This window comes from Macrosteles quadrilineatus, unplaced genomic scaffold, assembly GCF_028750875.1.
Source record: "Macrosteles quadrilineatus isolate MER2022 unplaced genomic scaffold, UCM_ALF_1.0 Scaffold_3__2_contigs__length_128488019, whole genome shotgun sequence".
NCBI classification, from domain to species: Eukaryota; Metazoa; Arthropoda; class Insecta; order Hemiptera; family Cicadellidae; genus Macrosteles; species Macrosteles quadrilineatus.
The window spans coordinates 10,100,208-10,125,796 of record NW_026542596.1 but is presented as its reverse complement, the minus strand read 5'-3'; the positions used below and the strand labels follow the sequence as shown (position 1 = coordinate 10,125,796).

The following is a 25,589-nucleotide window of genomic DNA, read 5'->3' as shown; positions in this document are numbered from 1 at the left end:
TTCATTTTAATCATCTATAGAATGAAAACATTGTACTCTAACAATAGACAAACACAATATTCCAGAAGTTAGGAGTGCAGTAAACTTGCACCTAACATTTCCACCGCGTGCAAATTCCAGAATGTTATTAACAATGTGGAGAACAACCTACATTCTCTTCACGCCACAACAAGGTTCTGAGAGAAATAACTTGAGGATTTACTGACTGTACATTGCTTTGAAGATGAGTGTTAGTTTTTTGGTTTTCTTAGTAAATGAATACATCTGAGAACATTTTTTTACTACCTCCTAAGAGAGAAAAGAAGATTCATTTTCTCTTTTACAATGGCATGATTCTACAGGAAAACCTGTTGAAGATATATAAAACAATGCACATAAACTTATTTAACGTAACATGACCATCTAGGTTTGCTGCAGTTAACATAATAATGCATTATTTGTTAATAGCTACAAAAACATAACTACAATTCACAAACTGTATTGCAAGTAGTCCATTCAGGTAGACTGAAGTAGACAAAGCAAGGAATTATTTTATATATTTTATATACAAATTTATTTATATAACTATTTATTTATATACTACTTATATTATGTGCAAACGAAAAATATGTTACTTGCAAGTTTCCAACCAAGGATCGCCTTCATCGTAGTTTAAGTGAGTTATTATATACATTTTTTATTTAATTGTTAATAAACCCTCTTTTTTCCAACCATAGTTCAATGACAATTAGATAAAGTTAATTGAGGCTACATAAAAACATTTAGTTATTTTTTGTAGCCTAAACTACTAATCGACATTAAGGCCTACTTCACAAACCAGAATCTTCGAATAAATGACAGCCCTGCGCTGATATCGAGTCTATAGTAATCCTAGTGTACGATATCAGACAGCTTTCTCCTGTGGATTTTGCGTGACTGAAATACATACAGAAGCCTTAGTTCTTATAATACCCCCGCCGCAGCAAACCTGCAGACTAAGCGAATTTCCATTTGCCTGATTGGATTTACACTAAAATGTCTCCTTAAAAATATCACATTTATTCCCTATTTAAATAACATTAGTTCAACGAGTACTTAGGTTTGCTGCAACAGGAAGGGTAAAAAGTTTTTTTTTTTTTTGTAAAATGTTAATAGTTTAGTATTAAAATAATGCATTTTCCATATTTGATCAAAATATGTTCATAAACAAGCAAACTACAACAGTTTACTTATTCTCCATAAGAATAACATGGGAATTTTAAATTTACAGATTTTTGGAATTTTCTCCGCAACTATTAGGCGCATAATATCGCTTCAATATACTAAATTATTTGTTTTTTTTAAGCTCTACAAAATGGTTTGAAAAGAAATTGCTAAATTTTAAGTTTTTAGGGTAAAAAATGGGAAAAACCAATTTTTACCCCATAAAACCCCCCATAAACCCCTGTTCCCATAGTCCGATCATGCTGATTCGCGAAATCGTTCGAATAAACGTAGGTTTACACGTTTGTACCAAATTTCATCAAAATCGGATGTTTTTTGCTCGAGTTATCGCGCTAACGGTCACATATATAAATATATATATATGAATCTGAACGGATGGTGTTTTTGGCCTCTAGGGACCTCAAAACGAAAAAGTAAATTAGTCCTGGGTCCAGGTCTTACCATGAGTACTACGGTAATAGCTTATTCCCTATATGGGAAATTCGCTAAAATGTAATATTTACCAACACATATGATTTTATCGAGTTAAAGTCACTTTAAATATGATTCCAGGATTCGGTTCCCTGAAAAATACCTTACTCTCGAATATTTTAACCGAATTATTTAAGCACTTACACGTAGTCTTAAAATAGTGCTGGTTAATTAAGATGGGAACAAATCCTAATAAATGTAACGTTTGGTGACTTATGGCCTTGTTACATTACCAAAGGTCTCTTTTACTAACATATAATTAAGTTTATTAAACTACAAACACTTTTGTTTGATTCTAATAATAATTAAAAAAAATGTATGAACTTTGAGCAAGATAAATCAGATAAACTAGGTTACGTAAATGTAACATTTCACTAGGAATTTGTAAAGTAAAACGCAGAAAATCAATATTAGGATGACGAAAGTAATAAATATCCATTTATAAACCAAATTATTCCGCAAAAAACGTTAAACTATGTTAAAATAAGACGCAGAAACCAAACTTTCTCGGAAGATTTTTGCAAAGCTGTTAAGATTAAAGTAGTTCTACGAATCTTTTTGATAATCACATAAATTACTAGATAATGCATTGAGTTATTATGTAAACAAAAACTGTTATCTTAATCTATTTTTGTTGTATAAGTATTGTAACTTTTGTGGAATTGATAAGTTTTGGTGTTTAGCTTGCTGACCGGAACATTTCTCTTCTACAACCATGGTTATTCAAGGAAGCAACGTAAGAAATATTGTAATTTAAGTTGTATAATGTAACTAGCTTATTGTTTTAATAATACGGAATTTTAAAAATGTACATACTTACATGTAAACTTAATACACCAACATATCTTCTTATTTCTAACCAGCGTAATTATGTCTCTGATTTTCTAAACTCACGACTATTCCACAATCAGCCTTAATTAATCAAATAAGTTTGCGTACTTATGTGTACTTAACAGGTAAATGTATACATATTCATATACAGGGTGTCCCGGAACTCTCTACCAATATTTTAGGGCATTGCTCCTGGGTAAGAAACGTACCTAAATATCATATTTAAATTGTCCGGAAGTCCTTAGGTACTCACGCAGCCGCTATTTTGTTTTTTCAGTTATTATTTTTTTCTAAAGAATGGTTAAACATATGAAATGGAAACTTCGCACAAACATTTATGACAACTAGACAAAGCTACCAAAAAATTATCACGATTATTCAAATTCATAAAACAAAATGGCGGCCATTTAAATTTGTTGTAAAATCAATGGTTTTTGATTTATTTAAGAAAGAAAATTTTAAATGGCCACCATTTTGTTTTATGAATTTGAAAAATCTTCATAATTTTTTTGTAGCTTTGTCTAGTTGTCATAAATGTTTGTGCAAACTTTCCATTTCGTATGTTTCACCATTCTTTAGAAAAAAATAATAACTGAAAAAAATAAAATGGCGGCTGTGTGAGTAACTAAGGACATCCGGACAATTTAAATATGATAGTTAGGTACGTTTATTACCCAGGGTCAATGCCCTAAAATATTGGTAGAGTTCCGGGATACCCTGTATATGTTTACTTAAGTGTGTAGGTATAATTTTTTTCAAAAATACATGGTTTTTATTTTCAAGATAAACTATTTGAGTTAGTAAGTCACCTCACTAGTAAACATTCAGAAGTAACACACAAAGAAGTAACACAGACTTGTAGTTTCAATATAATCAAGTAAGGTAACTTGATATTTATTTTCGTATATATTATTACGAAGGCTTAATGGTTAGGCATGATCACGCCATATGTTAGTCTGTTTAACCTTTTTAACGCAAATAATACCATAAAGGTTAAAGTACATAAGAGCCATACATCTTATTTTAATAAGTGAAGCAGTTAATTAATCCGTAGCAGGACCAGCTGTGCTTTTGACGTTGGGAAGTGAATTTCTCTTGGTTAATTTGTTTCTTTGTTTTCATAGCGCAAAGCTTTACTTTTTAAAATGTTATACAATTTTTAAAATCGTTCATTATCTAATTTTTTCTGATCTTCTTAAATAAGACTTTATTTTTCATTGAAACAAGTGACCTTGGTTGACAATTGGTATTTAATTAATTATAAAATATTTGTAAAATAAAATTTGAAACAAATGATGAATTGCATTTATTACTTTAAGGGTTATGGTAGATTTATAATTTTTTATAGTCTGAATATTTAGTATTATTTAATAAATAATTAAATTAAAACTTTAGTTTTCTGGGAGTTTATGATTAATTGTAAAGTTTTTTTTATGTGTTTCATTTCAGGCCACATTTGGTGCTCTGATATACTAAATAATGTTTTAATCTTCTTTTTAAGAAATGTTGGTGACGTGAGGTTTACTCATTAGTCATTGGTTTCAATAGCGAAGGACAAAAGCATGTTTACGAATCGATTATTTAAATTAATTTGGATAAATTATTTTAAAAGTCGATAGATTACAAAAAATAAACAGTAAACATTGAGGTACAGACTACATACACCTGAGGGTAATATAACTCAAAATCGTCTTCAGATTATCAACAAGGATTATAAAATCTAAAAAGAACAAATCAACATATTTCAATATATCAATCTGATAATTATAATTACCCTAAGAAATTAAATAACATTTAATTTAAGTGATTTAAATATACTGTACTTAAATTGTAAAAGTACTCTACTGTTTGTATTTCGTTTCAAAGAAAAGTATATACATTCCTTTCATTTGACAGTAAAATCGAAGACAAATAAAAATGATGTTTGCAGTGGTTATAAATGTATACAATTGAAGAGAGGAATAAACATTCAATCCTATAAGGCCTGGTTTCCCCAAAATGGTGTAAACTACGTTCATAATAAACTAGTTTATTTTTAAACTCTGTTTAAAATGTGTGTTCGGTTTCTCCAACATTTTACTGTCTTCGTTTAAGATAAACGGCAATTCGAGCTGTTGGCAATCCTGAATGTGTATTTGTTAAGGAATCTTCGGTGGGCTTTGGGCTAGTGTTAGTGTTTCCTACAACCACCACAACGCTACGCTACAACTCAGTAGAGCAGACGGCAGACAGCAAAGTGGGAATGCAGCTAGAATAACATTACTGTTTAAGGTTATGTTATCAAGTTATTATAAAGTTGTTATGAAATTCGGATTCATTCCATTTATTGAAATGGTCAATTCTGTCCCTTATTTTAGTAGGCCCTCTTGTTCTAGGTACTAAAGTGTCATAATCTTCATCTTCTACTTCTTCGAAAATGTCTATTAAAACTCTTCCATTTGAGTTAAGGGGCAAATACTGCAAAGTAGCCTAACTTGAAATAAAATATAAAAAAAGAACTTAATAAACACAATAAATATAAATATAAATAAAACTTAACTTATAAGCTAGCCCTAAACCAAGCCTATTTTCGTCCAAATGAATTTGCAGTTGCTTCAATTATTATTGTTTTAACACCTACTTTTTGTTTTTGATTTGAGGTTATGTTACTGTTGTAATTTACTAATTTGAACTTAGTTTATTTTATCCCCAGTAGTTAAACCAAGTCGAGAGGTGGTTTAGTTTGAACTTAGATTAATACCTAGTTTAAATTTGGGGAAACACAAATCTAAAATAAACTAAGTTTAAATCACCGTTTAACTTAAAACTAAGTTTAAATGAGTTGGGGAAACCGGGCCTAAATCGTATTGATTCCTTTCTTAAGATAAATGAAAACATATTTTACTTACGACCGTTTTTTAAAGTAGCCATATCAGTTCAGTTCTTAGAATTGAAAAGTTTCACTTAACAGCTGTTTACTTTCATATCAGCATAGTTTCATTTCATATCAACATAGTTTTTCTCATATCAACAAAGGTAACGGACCAATGAGGTTCAAGTATTGAGAGAAAAGAATTAAAATTGTAATGCTTCGAACGTCAACTAATCAGCTGATCAGCTGATCAGTTGACCAATTTAATTGTTGATCCGACTTGTTCATGTTGATACTCGCGTATTCTTAATTAAGTTGGTGGAAGTTAAAGCAAGGCAGATTACCCGATATTTGCCGAATTGTACCTGATACAATATTATTTATGGTAAGAATGCTGCTAGCAATGTAATATTTAACGAAGTTTTACAAACACGTAATTACATGAAATCAGCTGATCATACAACAAGTCGTTGCATCACTTTCAGTGGCAATGACAATACACGAAAACATAACCTCTCTAAATACCCCCGCCGCAGCAAACCTGCCGACTAAGCGAATTTCCATTTGTCTGAATTGATTTTCAGTTAAATATATTTTGATAACATTAGGTTTAACGAGTACCTAGGTTTGCTGCTACAAGGAAACTAATGAAATGTGTTTTTGAGTAAAATATTGATAGCTTAGTACAAAATAAATAAATTTGCCAAGTTTTATCAAAATATATCCATAAACAAGCAAACTACAACATTTGACAATATTCTCCATAAGAATAACATGGGAATTTTAAATTTACAATTTTTTTTAATTTTCTCCGTTACTAATAACCGAACAAAAATACTTTTATATACTAAATTATTTGTTTTTTTAAGCTCTTTAAAATTGTCTAAAGAGAAATTGGGAAATTTTGTGTTTTGAGGGTCAAAAGTGAGAAAAACCAATTTTTACCCCATAAAACCCCCCGTAAAGCCCCGTTCCCATGGTCCAATCATGCTGGTTCGCGAACTCATTCAAGTTTATCCCACTTTACACCTTTAAACCAAATTTCATCAAAATCGGACAAAAATTACTCAAGTTATGGCGTTCACGGACGTATATATATATATATATATATAACGATGTACGGAGGGATAATGCTACTTGATATTTAGATTCAGTGATATCACTACCGGCCGTCCCCCCTCCGCGCCACTTCCGGCGTTCGAGGCCGGGTAGCAGTATCCCTCACTCCGTATTTACTCGAGCCTTACGTCGATTCTACTCCAGTTGATACGGAATACAGGATAGTACTACCTAAAATACGTGTTGCCAACTGTTGAATTAAACCCCACTGTCATCTCACATCTTCTTTATTTACTGTTATTTTATTCTTTAAATTTTCGTATTACCTAAATTATAGACTTACGTTTTGTGAAGTTTTATGTCCATTTATATAATTTCCATTATGTACGGACTTTGTCTCGTTATTATATCTCGCATATGACCTTTGACTATTAATACAATAGTTTTTCTGTATCTCATAGTGAATGATATAACATACGATTTCCCAAAACTTATTATTATTAACCAATCGTTTCAATTGTTATAATTTAAAATTCTCATAATGCAACTGGTTAAATGAAATATAAAATTCCAAAGTGCAAATGATAAAAGCCACGTAATTTACCAAATAAAACTAATCTTAGTTTTACATTGCCGTTATTAACTCCGTTTAGTGATTAATTTCAAATGAATGTAGGATAAGTAAATACCCCCGCCGCAGCTAACCTGCTGTCTAAGCGAATTTACATTTGGCTGAATTGCTTTTCAATTGATCTATTTAAATAAAATTAGGTTTAACGAGTACCTAGGTTTGCTGCTACAAGGAAACTAATAAAGTGTGTGTTTTAAGTAAAATAATTATTGCTTAGTATAAAATGAATATGTTTTCCAAGTTTGATCAAAAGATATCCATAAACAAGCAAACTACAACATTTTACAATATTCTCCATAAGAATAACATGGGGATTTTAAATTTAATTTTTTTTAGTTTTCTCCGTAACCAATAACCGTACAAAAACACTTTGATATACTGAATTGTTTGTTTTTTAAGCTCTTAAGGAAGGTTTAGAGAAAAATTGGTTAATTTTGTGTTTTGAAGGTCAAAAGTGAGAAAACCCAATTTTTACCCGTTTCATCGTAGGTGAACGCATTGCTTAGAATCTGTTTTAAAAACACAAGAAGTGACAATATGTATACATGTACTAGTGGATGATCTGCTAACATTTCGACTGGTTACGTAACACTAAACATTAACGTCAAGTTATTTATAGGCCTACTGTTAATATATATTTATTCTGTGATTTAACTTTCGGTTTTTGGACGACTTTTAACTCGATGTACAAAAAGTATATGTAACATAGTTACTACTCGGTGTAACATATTATGTTTTCTGAGGTAAATATATTCTTCAATAATTACTAACGATTACAAATGATAAAATTGTAAGTAGAAACTTTGTTTCAGTAGGGTGATCCTTAATCCGCGTAGTTTTTGCGTGGAGTAAATAAGGATCGATATACGGTTTACTGTTAGTTTTTTATATGTCAAAGAGTCGTTTTCACCAAAACTGTTACTGTTAACACGCATAGATTTTTTACTAAACTCTGTACTACATTAACATTTCACTTCATGACGGTTACCCCTATTGTAATAAAAATACTGAACGGCCCAATCCACTGTCACCTTTCGTATGTTGTATAATACCGATAATACACGTATAAATTGTTGTTTAGCAAAATTTTACAAACAAAATTCTTAAATAAATTTCATACTTTACCACAGTGGCGTAGGTACAACACCATCTTGAACATATAGGAGGTGAAAAATCCTTCCTGAAATTTGTTTTAAAAGTATGTTACTTTTTTATTATTTTTTAAGTGTTGACGGCCTCTTGTAACCTTGCATTTGCACACATAGACTAACTACCCGTTCGTGGATCGTATACAGCAAAGCAAGGAGTGAGCTGGTACAGTACAAACCACCCGGCTTATATACTGTACCACCACCATTATACACATGTTTTGAAAGAAAATATTTTATTTTTTTTTACTTCTATTATAATTAAGCTTGTTTATTGTAAGTATACTATTTTGTTTATCGATAACTGGTACCACAAAAAATGCTATACCAGTGGCAGTAGCCAAAGTTCCTATGCGCGACTAAATCTGGTTGGGTTATAGGTGAAGGGGTTGACCAGGGCACTTTTGTGAAACCATTTGTGTATTGCTCCTCACCCTCACTCACATATATCCCCAGCACTGCCAATAACCGGTACCCGTAAGCTATTTGCGCGCCAAACGCACTCGAGTCACCGAACAGTCAACAGCTTATAAACCACTCCTTCTACTCCCTTCACTCGCACTACGCTTGGTCCGGTCTTCAAGTAGGGTCGCCGGAATGGTCGCCCCCAGAAACATCACCCCCCAGGCTAAACGTGACGTCACGAAACCAGACAACCAGCTGGTATAAAATCTATGTCCGCGACCGGAATCGTCCCCCCCCCCCCAAGGGCTTGACAAGTAATTTATCAAAATCTAGTTGATATGAACTAATTATGTTATTAATTTTAATTCAAACAAGTAGAAACGGAAAGGTCTTCCCCGGCAAGGCATCCCCTATGTATACCCCGGAATCGTCCCCCCCTGAAACGCTACCCCTAGTAGGGCTGGGCTGCTCGGCAGCCTACCTGCTGCCCGTCCTCCTAAGTCCATTGTTCTGAGTGTCGGCCGCTCGTTCATTATTATTGTCGCTTGGACAACAGCTTTTCCACAGAAGAAAATTGCAGACGCTGTGGTGGAATATCAATCAGTAGATTTAGATGTGTATGAACTTCTAAGACAACTAAATAATGCGAGCAAAGATTGACTTTAAAAAATGATTCTTTTATACTTAATTCATAACCAACAATAATGCGTAAAGTATACATTTTTTCTGTTGCATTAAATGGTAGTTATACTTATCAACATCAGTAAACTTACCTTACACCGTATGGTAATTGTTAAGCAACACATTTGTTAAAAATAGAATAATTTCTAAATGTATTACAAATGAATCGCATTGCTTTAGGTTTGGCCCCGATTTAATTAATAATTTGAAAATTAGAAACAGATTATTAAATAAGAATAAACATAATAATATCTTTTAGGGGATTAATCCCTTAAACCTATCGAAATAATTAATTGTTAGTAATTACAAATATGTAAATGATACTACATATTCTAAAGGTTATGCCAAAAAGTACCTTTATTCAGAAACAGCCTAGGCTAGTTTCATATCACTGGAATAGAGTCAAAATATAATGAAAGTATAATCAAAATATCAGAATCACTTTAAATCGAGAAGAGGACTTGCAATCAGTGTTGATATACCAATAAATTAGTTTTGTTATAAGATGTATATGTTTAGAAAACCTTTTTGCTACTAAAGTTTGCAAAATTATGTTTCATAATTACTAAGGGGAAAATATACGTGAGTTCAAATTTTTAATATGTAATCAAAATTTGAAATGTTAAGCTGTAAACTTGTATTTCATCACTTAAGCGATAGTAACATTCGTATATACTCAATTAATGTATCACAAAGTGCCAATTATAATTAAAAATACCCCCGACACAGCAAACCTGCAGACTAAGCGAATTTCCACTTGCCTGATTGGATTTACGCTAAAATGTCTCTGTAAAAGTATCATATTTATTCCCTATTTAAATAACATTAGTTCAATATATATCAATATCAATATCAATTGATATGGGGACGCCACCTAGGTGCGTATTTTAACCCAAATATGAGTGTAGAATGGTGTGAGATGATCTGTGTAGCTTTGTTACTGACTAAGATCAGCTGTTTCATTAGCCAGGACCATTTATTTAAAGCCCAATGATCAGGAACAGCTGGGTCCAGTTTTGAACCATCAAAGTTTAACGAGTACTTAGGTTTGCTGCAACAGGGAGGGTAAAAAGGTGTTTTTTTTTTGTAAAATGATAATAGTTTAGTATGAAATGAATGCATTTTTCAAATTTGATTAAAATATGTATATAAACAAGCAAACTACAACAGTTTACTTATTCTAAGTATAACATAGAAATTTTAAATTTACAGATTTTTGGAATTTTCTCCGTAACCATTAGGCGCATAATTAACGCTTCAAAATACTAAATTATTTGTTTTTTAAGCTCTACAAAATGGTTTATAAAGAAATTGCTAAATTTTAAGTTTTTAGTGTCAAAAATGGGAAAACCCAATTTTTACCCCATAAAACCCCCGTTCCCTTGGTTCGATCAAGCTGGTTCGCGAACTCGTTCGAATAAACGTAGGTTTACACGCTTGTACCAAATTTCATCAAATTTATGAATTAGAACGGATGGTGTTTTTGGCATCTAGGGACCTCAAAACGAAAAAGTAAATCGGTCCCGGGTCCAGGTCTTACCATGAGTACTACGGTAATAGCTTATTCCCTATAGGGGAAATTCGCTAACACAAATTTAGGATTTTGTAACAAAGTTTGGAAGACAGGTACTTAAATTGAGAAATAAATACACACAATGAGTACTAAATCGTCTATTAGGCCTATACATTTTAATTATGGTAAGAAAATACAAAAATATAACTGAATAACAATTTAATATTCTACAAAGTGTCAAGGAATTTATACAGTACCGGTACAAACTTCATTTACAATATAATTTAAAACAATAAAATATATCAAAATCAAAATCAAGATCACAAAAAGAAGAAAAAAGCATAAAGATAGATTTTTTATGTTACGCACTTTAAATTTGTGTGTTTCGTTTCTTATTCTTATTTTTATTTCTTTTTATAAATACACATTTTGCTACTGTAGTACCTTTACCTATTTTGTAGTGTTTGGACACCTTCTTATATGGGAAAAGGATGAAAAATATGTTGATAATATTTCAAATTATCAAATCAAATATTTAGTCATTTTAACTACGTAAAAAATAATGTAAGTAAATAGTTAAATATATTTTCTTAAATTGTTTTTGGCAACAAATAAATCATTAAAAACCTGGTAAACATAAAAGACCAAGAGCACAACAAATAAAGAAAGCAAAAAGAAAAATCATTTGTGTCCTAAATGAAAAATGGCTTTAATACAAAAAATAACGTTTTACTAAGTTGTAGAATATGCCTAAGGTTATCTGTAAATATCAACCTATGCTCTTATTTAAGATTTCCTTCTGACTCCTTGCGGGATGTCCCCATTATATGACAGAAAACTGACAGTCTTTAAAACGTTGTTTTTAGGTGTGGTATTTATGTACCAAATCTTATTGATTTATCTATTTCCGTTTTGAAAATATTAAGCCCATGCGGGACTTTATAAATACACCCTGTATATGTGACCGTGAGCGCGGTAACTCGGGCAACAACGCTGCGAGTTTGATGAGATATGTTACAAACGTGTAAGCCTAAGTTTATTAGAACGAGTTCGTGAACCAGCATAATCGGACTATGGGAACGGGTGTGTCTGAATTGCGAACACCTCCAAAATGCTTGAGACTGAACATAAGTCGCCAAGATTGCGCACAAATATTCGGAATCGGGGAAAATGGATGAGTTACTGTTTCTTGTAATTTATGGAAGATTTAATACAATTGTTTTAAATGTAATGTTTTAAGACTTGACTTGGCATGTACAAAAACGCAAAGAGTGGAAAAGTAAACGGATAAGCAAGAATTCATATGGGTGGGTTTCATCGATTTCCACTAGAGTGTGCAATTAATGGTGATATATTATATATTTAAACGTGACAGAGTTTTTTTTTCATTTCAGGATTCTGAATCAACCACTTTCGCGATTTCGTGATTTTTGTGTTGAAATAAATATAATTTTCTAAGGAAGGTAATGTCAATGCCATGATTTCATTTTTTTAAGTTTAATTTTTTTAGTCTAGCAGCCGACGCTAATAATTTAAAGTCGTTTCAGTGCTGTTTTAACTAACAGCTGGTTTCAAACTGTCATTGACGTTTTTTGCTGTTACAAGTAGTTTACTTAAATATTGATCGTCGGTGTTTGCCCGCATACTGTTTCAATTTTAAATGTTGTTTTTTCCTACCGTAACGGATCTTCGTATTCAGGAAATCTGTAGATTTGAACTATACATCTCTAATACTTCTACCCTTGGGCAAAATCTAGATTTGTCTGAAATCAAATCTGTGTAAGTAGGCCTATAAGTGTATGCCATGAAAGTTATGTAATGTTTGTAGAATGTGTGTAGTCTATATCGATATACCAAAATTTCGAGGGTTATAAAAATGTAAACCGGTGTAGCAGGTCTCTAGAAAACACTGGGGAAAATCCCCTACCATATTTTGAGCTGATTTTATTGTTAGTGCAACTTCAGAGTATACTTTTTACAAATTACATTAACATTTTCAAAATCTGTTTAAAACTCAATGAGGCGTTCTGTTCGCAAATTAACCCCTTCCAAATTAATTAAGTACATAGGCTAGATAACACTGATAATTATGAATTATGTTAATGTACGAATTATGGTAAAAAGATGAAACTGACTTTAGTAAATAACTAACTAAACTTTTCCTTGACTATGTTAAACAAACGTATTTGGCTCAGGTATTCTTGGGAGGGATACCTGAAGTGGGGAAATCTAAGCTATTTTACAAAAAATACTTCCCGCTATAAATACAGTTGTACTCTACGAATTAATAGTCTGCAAATTACAGACGAATTCCATAAATCAATACTCTGAGAATAGTGGATACTATACTTAGGATTATGTTCTCTTGCAAACTTTTAAGTTATACGTATTAATATTCTGCGAACTACAGGTAGATTTAAATGTGTAACTTTCAAAACAATGGGCGACCGTTCATGGAATAACTGTACTACTTCAATGTCAATTTAGTTATTTAATATCAGCAGTGTGAAATCATGAAATAAAGTGAATGTGACACTGTTGCTTGCTTCTTTGTCAACGCAAACGTAAATAGTGTAAGCTTTTTCCTGTTTATTGCCGAAGAAACTAACCAATATTTACTTTCTAAATTCTTTTTGCGGAAAGAGTCCTTCACCAATATCAAATCAGGAATATTCTCAATGCATTTATTTTACCATAAAATCCAGACAATTATTTAAATGTATAAAAATTATATACAGCATTTATTGCTCAATGTTTACAATTTAAGAATTAGGAAATGTGAAAATATGTTTGTCAAGTGTGTACTGTATTATGATGTTGAGTGGTTGAAGCATGCTCATATTAATACGAGTTGATTCCTTACTTAATTGTCACTATTACTTTAAACATTTTATTTCATTTCCACGTTTTACAAATACATTTTATACGTTGACGGAAAAAAACTATACGTAATTTATACATCATTTGATGTATAAAATTAAGGGGAAATGTCTAGAGAAAGCACAATATCAAAGTGTTAATTTGTATTTATCTTAATATCCACAACATTTGCGTAATAATACCAAATCCTTCCCATTCTTGCGAGTTCAGTCGAGCGGTGGTAATATGGGACAGTCTCTACCCTTGTGAACAATAGCTGGCTCGAGTCACGAGCCCAAGCCCAACAGCAGGTATACCGGGGGATATCATGGCAGGGGGGGACCTTTCCGGGGTGTGCATTTTGAAAACGATCGGGGTTAACGTATCCGGTTAACATAAATTCTAATTAGAAAATCTGGTAATTGTATATGATAAGTGAATATAATTATCTAATTAATACGCAAACTCAAAAATAACTCTTCATATCGACGAGTGCATGCTGCAACTGAAATTGAGTGTCCGCGGCCGGAAACATCACCCCCCGGTCTCTGACGTCAATATGACGTAGGGGGGTGATGTTTCCGGGGCGACCTTTCTGCGTCCCCTTCAAGTAGTGTCATTCGTCTAGTGTTAGTAGTGCGTTCGTGTTTGTTACTTTGCTACAAATAAACTTTCATTAAATGTAATAATTTAGCCTAGGGTTTTACGGTTTCGTTCAACTTTTTATACTGCTATGACATTTTTTAAGAATCACTAAGATAATACGGAGTTAGCTCTTTTTTTATATTCAACAGAAATAGTTACAAAAATAACACACAAAACATAAAATACACAAACAAATAAAAAGCATAAAAATGAATTTTAGATAAATATTTTAGGATAAAGGTTGAAGCAGCGACTACAAAACTTTAAGAATGTTCCGATATTTGGACTGTTTATAATTTTTCACCACATTATGATGTTTTTAGCTTTATTACATACGTTAATTGGTGGCTGAAAGTTACGTTTTGCTGGCCATGCCAGCTGTCATCGTAATTTGGGGACCAACCAGGGTTTTACAGCCTGGGGCCGCAAAATCAGCTGTCCGCTTCCTTACTTTAAACATGAATGCATTTTAAATACACAATCAAAATCCATAGCATTGCAATAGAATTGTATTATTGTCACCGTTGCCTAGCAACTATTTATTTTTATTTCTGCTGATTCCTCAAATTATTTTTTCACATAACCTTAAAGTTGTAGTTGTGTTGACTATCAGTGTGCATTATTATAGTGGTGAATAGTGGTAATAGGGTATAGTGGGGTGAAAAATAGCGTTCGTACCACAGACCGAAATGGTTTTGCAGCTCTCGATCGATTTAAGTTCTCGACTTCGTCTCGAACTTAAAAACCATCTCGAGCCATCAAAACCTTATTTTCGGCACAAGGTACGAAATATACTATTAAAATCCCCTTGTTCGTGACTATATGGATACGTGTGTCTATGTGTTATTACAGTCAAGGTCTATTAATTGTTAATTAAAAAAAAATCCCGGGGGAGCCCTCCAGTAGCCCTATGCTACGCACAATTTTACTCATGGTGTTCTGAGTCCTGTAGGCTATCGAAACTCCGTATTTCTTGAATCTGTTAGCAGTCCTTTGTGTTGTAGTCCCCGTGTAGCTAAATGTGACATATCTGGTGTTTTCATCTTTTATCTCTTCTAAAGTTGTTCTGCTGTGTAGTGTATTCTGTCTAATGAGTTTTCTTTTCGTCTTTCTTGCGATGTCCTCTATTGTCTTGGTTCGAAATCCATTAACTTGAGCTATCTTCTTAATGGCTTATCTTCTTAGTTGACCTTATGTCTAAATTTTTGGTCATAGTTGTAATAAACATTATGAATCGGCATATTTAGGGGTTTTAGTTGAGAATGTCATATTTAAAAAAAGAATAAATAAACAAATTTAAATATTTATTACCGATTTTACTGGCATGCTCAAATTGAATCCAGACCTCACTGTGCATTTGTTTTTAATTATTAAACAAAATAATGGTAGTAGTTAGAGTTTCGTTTAGAGAGTAGTTTAAATAAAGCTTTCGCAGACATATAGTCTAAAACTATTGTAAAGTACAATACTTGTGGGTTTTTACAAACAAGAGAGATAATAGAGCTCGTGATTTATCAATGATTTTCATTTCTCATCGTTTGTGTTTGCTTTAAAGCAAAAATGAATGGAATAAAGCTCAAGGCTGTAGCAAGCATAACTATATGATACTATTAAATGGATATCATACAAATATAAAAATGTAGTCATCGATACTTTTGCCTATTTACTACATTGGTATTGTTTGAAAAATACCATTAAAGTACTATATTAGTACTGTAAAGGAGTGTCGTAGATAGACCTTCAAAAAAAAAAAAATATATATATATAAAATAAAAAAAAAAGTATAAATTTTAAAATTATTATTATAAAATCAATTGTAAAGATTGTGATAGCTTCTACATTGGACAGACTGTGAACTTCGTCAACCACTTCAAAAACCACATATCTGCATGGAGGAACAACACACCAGAAAGATCAAACGCCGCACAACACCTGTTACAAAATGGACTCTCAATAGGAAAAATGGAGGATAATCTATGTATTTTAAAGAATTGTAAGAAGGGATATGTGATGAATGCTTGGGAAGAATTGTATATTTATAAGGAAAAATGTAAAAATTGAAATACGTTGATTAATGAACAAGTAAATTTCGATTCCAGTTGTACTTATAAAAATGTATTGGCCGATGTTTCCGGTAGCCAATAGGGTATAAATAGGGACGCCATTCAAGATTCTTGTCATTCGCCTATTGGGTCTGATGATGATTGGAGTGTCCAATCGAAATCGATCACCACTTACCATCTTTTGTATATTTATTGTATTGTGAGTAACAGTATAAGCGTAAATAAAAAAAACGTGTAAAAGACGTATCTTTATTTACTTTCCATAAGGTCAACACAAAGTATTATAATTCAAGGGACGATTATGACAATATACAGGTTTTTACTAAAGAACGGATTGTAAAAATATATTGATCCGTATGTCGAAATGTATGTTTTAGTAGGTAAGGAATCCGATTTTGACATTTTCAAACTTTCGAAAATGTACCGTTTAGGCTGTAGAGTTGAAAACTCGGAGAAACTTAATTATAAATTTTAAAAATCTTTTTGTCGTGAAATATAAATATAATAGTCTCAAACCCTAAACCAAATAATGCTAATTCATAATGGTTATTACAACTATGATCGATAATGTAGCCATAAGGTCAATAAAAATGATTATGTTGAGCGCGACTATTATTACAATTTTCAGTTTGTTATTATGTCGAACCCTATTGATCTGTATGTCAAAATGTATGTTTTAGTATGTGAGGAATCCGATTTTTACATTTTCAAAATTTTGAAAATGTACCGTTTAGGCTGTAGAGTTAAAAACTCGGAAAAACTTAATTATTAATTTTAAAAATCTTTTTGTGGTGAAATATAAATATAATAGTCTCAAACCCTAAACCAAATAATGCTGATTCATAATGGTTATTACAACTATGATCAATAATGTAGCCATAAGGTTAATAAAAGTTATAATGTTGAGCGCGACTATTATGACAATATACAGTTTGTTATTATGTCGAACCCTATTGATCTGTATGTCAAAATGTATGTTTTAGTAAGTGAGGAATCCGATTTTGACATTTTCAAACTTTCGAAAATGTACCGTTTAGGCTGTAGAGTTGAAAACTCGGAGAAACTTAATTATAAATTTTAAAAATCTTTTTGTCGTGAAATATAAATATAATAGTCTCAAACCCTAAACCAAATAATGCTAATTCATAATGGTTATTACAACTATGATCGATAATGTAGCCATAAGGTCAATAAAAATGATTATGTTGAGCGCGACTATTATTACAATTTTCAGTTTGTTATTATGTCGAACCCTATTGATCTGTATGTCAAAATGTATGTTTTAGTATGTGAGGAATCCGATTTTTACATTTTCAAACTTTCGAAAATGTACCGTTTAGGCTGTAGAGTTAAAAACTCGGAAAAACTTAATTATAAATTTTAAAAATCTTTTTGTGGTGAAATATAAATATAATAGTCTCAAACCCTAAACCAAATAATGCTAATTCAAAATGGTTATTAGAACTATGATCGATAATGTAGCCATAAGGTCAATAAAAATTATTATGTTGAGCGCGACTATTATGACAATATACATTTTGTTATTATGATGAACCCTATTGATCTGTATGTCAAAATGTATGTTTTAGTAAGTGAGGAATCCAATTTTGACATTTTCAAACTTTCGAAAATGTACCGTTTAGGCTGTAGAGTTGAAAACTCGGAGAAACTTAAATATAAATTTTAAAAATCTTTTTGTGGTGAAATATAAATATAATAGTCTCAAACCCTAAACCAAATAATGCTGATTCATAATGGTTATTACAACTATGATCAATAATGTAGCCATAAGGTTAATAAAAATTATAATGTTGAGCGCGACTATTATGAGAATATACAGTTTGTTATTATGTCGAACCCTATTGATCTGTATGTCAAAATGTATGTTTTAGTAAGTGAGGAATCCAATTTTGACATTTTCAAACTTTCGAAAATGTACCGTTTAGGCTGTAGAGTTGAAAACTCGGAGAAACTTAATTATAAATTTTAAAAATCTTTTTGTCGTGAAATATAAATATAATAGTCTCAAACCCTAAACCAAATAATGCTAATTCATAATGGTTATTACAACTATGATCGATAATGTAGCCATAAGGTCAATAAAAATGATTATGTTGAGCGCGACTATTATTACAATTTTCAGTTTGTTATTATGTCGAACCCTATTGATCTGTATGTCAAAATGTATGTTTTAGTATGTGAGGAATCCGATTTTTACATTTTCAAACTTTCGAAAATGTACCGTTTAGGCTGTAGAGTTAAAAACTCGGAAAAACTTAATTATAAATTTTAAAAATCTTTTTGTGGTGAAATATAAATATAATAGTCTCAAACCCTAAACCAAATAATGCTAATTCAAAATGGTTATTAGAACTATGATCGATAATGTAGCCATAAGGTCAATAAAAATTATTATGTTGAGCGCGACTATTATGACAATATACATTTTGTTATTATGATGAACCCTATTGATCTGTATGTCAAAATGTATGTTTTAGTAAGTGAGGAATCCAATTTTGACATTTTCAAACTTTCGAAAATGTACCGTTTAGGCTGTAGAGTTGAAAACTCGGAGAAACTTAAATATAAATTTTAAAAATCTTTTTGTGGTGAAATATAAATATAATAGTCTCAAACCCTAAACCAAATAATGCTGATTCATAATGGTTATTACAACTATGATCAATAATGTAGCCATAAGGTTAATAAAAATTATAATGTTGAGCGCGACTATTATGACAATATACAGTTTGTTATTATGTCGAACCCTATTGATCTGTATGTCAAAATGTATGTTTTAGTAAGTGAGGAATCCAATTTTGACATTTTCAAACTTTCGAAAATGTACCGTTTAGGCTGTAGAGTTGAAAACTCGGAGAAACTTAATTATAAATTTTAAAAATCTTTTTGTCGTGAAATATAAATATAATAGTCTCAAACCCTAAACCAAATAATGCTAATTCATAATGGTTATTACAACTATGATCGATAATGTAGCCATAAGGTCAATAAAAATGATTATGTTGAGCGCGACTATTATTACAATTTTCAGTTTGTTATTATGTCGAACCCTATTGATCTGTATGTCAAAATGTATGTTTTAGTATGTGAGGAATCCGATTTTTACATTTTCAAACTTTCGAAAATGTACCGTTTAGGCTGTAGAGTTAAAAACTCGGAAAAACTTAATTATAAATTTTAAAAATCTTTTTGTGGTGAAATATAAATATAATAGTCTCAAACCCTAAACCAAATAATGCTGATTCATAATGGTTATTACAACTATGATCAATAATGTAGCCATAAGGTTAATAAAAATGATTATGTTGAGCGCGACTATTATGACAATATACAGTTTGTTATTATGTCGAACCCTATTGATCTGTATGTCAAAATGTATGTTTTAGTAAGTGAGGAATCCGATTTTGACATTTTCAAACTTTCGAAAATGTACCGTTTAGGCTTTAGAGTTGAAAACTCGGAGAAACTTAATTATAAACTTTAAAAATCTTTTTGTGGTGAAATATAAGTAAAATAGTCTCAAACCCTAAACCAAATAATGCTGATTCATAATGGTTATTACAACTATGATCGATAATGTAGCCATAAGGTCAATAAAAATTATTATGTTGAGCGCGACTATTATGACGATATACATTTTGTTATTATGTTGAACCCTATTGATCTGTATGTCAAAATGTATGTTTTGGTATGTGAGGAATCCGATTTTTACATTTTCAAACTTTAGAAAATGTACCGTTTAGGCTGTAGAGTTGAAAACTCGGAGAAACTTAATTATTAATTTTAAAAATCTTTTTGTGGTGAAATATAAATATAATAGTCTCAAACCCTAAACCAAATAATGCTGATTCATAATGGTGATTACAACTATGATCGATAATGTAGCCATAAGGTCAATAAAAATGATTATGTTGAGCGCGACTATTATTACAATATTCAATTGTTATTATGTCGAACCCTATTGATCTGTATGTCAAAATGTATGTTTTAGTATGTGAGGAATCCGATTTTTACATTTTCAAACTTTCGAAAATGTACCGTTTAGGCTGTAGAGTTAAAAACTCGGAAAAACTTAATTATAAATTTTAAAAATCTTTTTGTGGTGAAATATAAATAAAATAGTCTCAAACCCTAAACCAAATAATGCTAATTCAAAATGGTTATTAGAACTATGATCGATAATGTAGCCATAAGGTCAGTAAAAATTATTATGTTGAGCGCGACTATTATGACAATATACAGTTTGTTATTATTCGGGCTTGCGGCATGGCGCTTTATTAAATAAGACCTATAATTTTATACCAATCTTGATCCATGCTTCAATTTGAGGATTTTGACTTACTCCTCATGGGCCGCCATCCATAAGAAGGAAAAATGAAATAATAGCTCGAAAAAGGTAGACATTTATAGTTATAATTGATTTACCAAGTGTCATTCCTTTATTTATAAAGGTCAACAAAATATATTACCTCGTCCTGGGACTTTTCAATCACACTGTACATAGATTTACCCTAGGATGTTAAGTGGACAGCATTCAAATACAGTGCTGAGAGAACAATTGCCGTTCTTTATTAATAAGAGGGAAGTTTTCTTAACACCCTTGTATATACGTAAAACTTTTAGTTGTCCTTTTAAGAGTCTTGTGTTCTACAAAATAGGCATTCTAACACACTTGGAGAATACATTTTCAAAATAAATCCAATACATTCAAGGGGACTGTCCCCTCAACAGACTTGTGTAATTCTGTGTCCTCACAACATCTTTGTGCAATATGGTTTCTCCTCTGTAGTTCTTATTCCGTTGCTTATTTAGTACAATCAGCTCGTCATTGGCCCTATCACAACCGGAGCCATCTAGCCTTGATTATAGTATAGCCTCCGTCTTTAGTATAATATCTATACATGTTAATAAGCATATCAATGCACTAGCATAAAGCTTTTCTAAACGTTACAATCATATAATGTTCTTTGTGATTAGATTGCTTTAAACGCCGTACATAATATTTTGCTGCTATTTTGTTCATCTTGGTTTGTCAGGCCATTTAATGATACCTTCTGTTCAATTAATTTTCCTTATTTCTCTGCTTATTGAGTCGAATCAGCTCATCGATATATTTGTCTTTTGTCGGCTACATTGTTCGTAACCGACTATGATTTTTCGCTACCGTTGCCTATACCCCAATGAACATACATAATATAGTCCCGCAAACATGCCCCTGATTTATCGCCTGTCACTCAGGTCGTATAAGTCCTGCAGTTTTCCACTAAATGCCTTTATTAACTTATATTACCTTTTAGCGAATTCCCCATATAGGGAATAAGCAATTACCGTAGGTCTCATGGTAACAACTAAACCAGGGACCGATTTGCTTTTTCGTTTTGAGGTCCCCAGAGGGCAAAAACAACATCCCTTCAAATTCATATAGCGCAATAACTCGAGTAAAAATTATCTAATTATAACGAAATTTAGTAAAAACGTTTAAAACTACTTTTATTCAAACGAGATCACGAAGCAGCATAATCAGACCATGGAAATGGGGGGTTAGGGGGCGTTTTTTGGGGGTAAAATGAGTTTTCACCATTGTTGACCCTAAAAACAAATCTTTTAGCAATTTATTTCTAAACCATTTGGTAGAGATTAAAAAATAATTAGTTTAGTATATTAAACCTAGAGGTCACGAGGAAAATAAAAAAGTGTAATTTAAAATTCTCATGTTATTGTTAAGGAGAAAATAAAAACTGTTGTAGTTTACTTGTTTTTGGATATATATTAAACACATTTAGAAATGTATTTATTTCATCTTATACTATCAACGTAAGGCCAAAAACACGTTTTACCTTCCCCGTAGCAGCAAACCTAAGCACTCGTTAAATCTAATGATATTTAAATTGGGAATACATGTGTCTTATTTATGGAAATATTTTTGTAAAAATGTAATCAGACAAGTTTAAATTCACTTAGTCTGAAGGTTTGCTGCGCCGGGTTGTTTTTTATTGGGTGAAAGATTCACATTGTTCCACAGTTGCCTTTGGAAGTTACCCACCCTTTTTAATTTGTGAGGTGTTATAAAAATTCAGCTTTCTTCACTCCGTCTGATCCATACACTAGCACAAATCTCAGGTGACAAGTGTTCTGCGAACTTCAGATTCCCATCTTCCCAAAGCTTATATTGCTATCCAGCTGTAGTTAGTTTCGTGCACTTTCAAAAAATGTCTCGAGGAGTAGTCGACGTTGTCAGTCCTCCTTATTCGTCTTTGCGCCTAGCCATGTATAAGTCACGCCAGGTTGGTAAATGAGTTTCTTAATTTCTTGCACACCATCACGCACAATCTAGTTGGAAACTGTATCACAGTGTACTGGAACAATATTAACTTAATGTACTGGACCGATTTTGATTATTGGAAGTAGCCGCAAAAAATCATAATTATGACGTTTTTGCGTACCAGCATTTGTCCCTCATATTCGTTCTCAGGTAGTAAGAGTCATGCAGTTTTCCAATATATGTTTGTTAATAGCTCGAATTACCTTTTGTATTCTGTGAAGTGTGTTTCACAGTTGTCTCGAGGCGTAGTTGACGTCGTAAGTCCTCCTTCGTTTGCGCCTAGCCGTGTATAAGTCATACTAGGTTGGTAAACGAATTTCTAATTTTGTTGCACCCCAACAGGCACAATCGAGTTGTAAATTGTATTGCAATATACTGGAACAATTAACTTGACGTACCAGACCGATTTTGGTGGTTGGAGTTGCCATACAAAATAAAGTCGTCTTAAAGTCGGAGATGCTTGTTGTAGCGTACTTTCATTTGTCTCTCATATTCGTTCTCAGGTAGTAAGAGTCATGCAGTTTTCCAATATATGTTTGTTAATAGCTCGAATTACCTTTTGTATTCTGTGAAGTGTGTTTCACAGTTGTCTCGAGGCGTAGTTGACGTCGTAAGTCCTCCTTCGTTTGCGCCTAGCCGTGTATAAGTCATACTAGGTTGGTAAACGAATTTCCAACCTAATATTTTCAATATGTTCAATATGTTCAATATGTTATAATAATAATAATAAAATAATGTAATAATATAATCAATATGTTCTTGTGTTTTTGGAAAAGACAAGAGCACCATTGTTAATAAAAATTTCAACCCGAATAAAGTGTGCAGTAGTGAGGTTGAGGCAGTGTTTTAACTATTTTTAACCAGTGTGAAGAGTAACTTTAAATTACATGCCTACCTTAGGGCTATGCCTCATAGATCTATACTGTAAAGCAATTCCTTTCATCGTTACATATAAAATATGGACTAACATTGCATTGCCTACATTTCAAGCTTTTTAGGGACTTATGTCCCTACATGCCCCTAGTCCATATATTAATTACGTCAGCTGATTCTTTGCGTCAAAATTGTGGGTGACTGGGAAGTCGTAAAATGACGGGAGAAGGCTCAAATTAGAGGTCTCGATCCCGTGACGGCGGGGGACGGTGGGCCAGGTCCCAGATTTGTGCGTTTTTTCACATTTCCTCCGAATGTTTGCAAGATATATGTACCGATTATCGTTTAGAGATTACGTAATCTTTTAAATAAGAAATGTTTGTTTGGATAAAGGTGGTTTCTTCAAACTGTCATTAATATGTTAACATTAATGACCTGATCTGATTTTCGTTACATATAAAATATGGACTAACACGATCGGGTGACATTTAATTGCGAAGCATTCGTTTTGGCTTTGAAACTGTCAGATATTGTATTTGAGAAGGTTTATATGTATTCCTAAACAGTTATAGTTTTGCCATCATATCTGGGAAAATGCACACTAAATATGCAAACCAACTCCTGTTCTGAATATAAGGTTTTACATTTATTAAGATGTCAACTTCGGGCCACGTAAGATCATTTTAGAGTAGTAAGTACTTCATTTTGACTAGGTGTAAATCTTTGACCGCAATATTGGATACACAGTTTTTTTTTATGTAAAGCTAGGGCTGTGACCCATCGTTTCAAACGAGATTGTTACGCTGAATATGATGCTGCAATCTGTTTTTAAAATTTCTTATAAATTTATTTTTTGCCCATTTTAACATTGTGCATTTACAAACTAAGACCATAATATCAAAATAGTGCTAGATAAAGATAAGTATACACCATCAGATATTGTCTATGACAGATTAATTTTTATCGGCCGCCATTTTGAAATGACAAAAAGTTTTTTAAATATGAAGGTGGTGCCGTGACCCATCATTTTGAATAACTTTTTAAGCTGAACTCAATACCTCAATCCGTTTTTATTATTCATATTTTGTTTTTTTAAATATTGAAATTTTAAATAAAATAATTGTAATATTTCATTAAGAAAGCTTGATAACAAAAAACTGATAGCGGCATTGAGTTTAGCATAAAAAAGTTATTCAAAATGGTGGGTCACAACAACGCGTTCATATTTTAAATATTTTTTCTCATTTCAAAATGGCGGATCCAAGCTGATTTAGATATAAAATGTAGATATACAAAAATTTAGATATAACGTAAAATGTTCTTCATAAGAATAGCATTGGAAGCCATACACAGCTGATTTCCAGACCAGTATTCAATACACGCAGTTGGCCTACCTACTTCTTAGCCAGTAAACTCTAAAAATGCACTGTATACTGTATTAAAACCTGGGGTAACATTATATCGTTATCTATAATTGAGCCAATTGAGCAATATTGGCTTCGACAACTGGGAAATGGAACCCTAAAACCATAAAATTATACTTAATGTGGCTAATACAACTGTTAATTTTGTATAGTACTTATTTACTTCCCTTAAGTTTCATCACGATCGGATGGTCGTTTTGTAACGCATATTCGCATATATAACAAACATTGGATTTCACATATATAGATAACAACAACAAAGGCAAACAGAGCGACTTTTAGACAAAAAGATCCATCTTGGCAAATAAATAATTCGATTCTCAGTTTGTTTGAATATTAAAATAAGCTGTTTTACATTTCAAGCTTTTTAGGGACTTATGTCCCTACATGCCCCTAGTCCATATATTAATTACGTCAGCTGATTCTTTGCGTCAAAATTGTGGGTGACTGGGAAGTCGTAAAATGACGGGAGAAGGCTCAAATTAGAGGTCTCGATCCCGTGACGGCGGGAAAAATAGTAACATTCCAAAAATGTTTACACAAAATTATATACAGTATAGCATAAAATGTTCTCCATAAGAATAGCATT

General features: G+C 32.0%; 1 protein-coding gene across 1 annotated transcript in view; it reads left to right on the top strand.

The window, feature by feature from the left end:
- Window positions 1–2,330: 2,330 nt before the first annotated feature.
- LOC128988755 (NADP-dependent malic enzyme-like) overlaps window positions 2,331–25,589 on the top strand; it is a 45,341-nt gene continuing 22,082 nt past the window's right edge. The window contains exon 1 of the mRNA XM_054410360.1: window positions 2,331–2,410. Within this exon, the coding sequence (XP_054266335.1) occupies window positions 2,390–2,410 (21 nt within the window). The 5' untranslated portion in view covers window positions 2,331–2,389. The remainder of the gene's footprint in view (window positions 2,411–25,589) is intronic.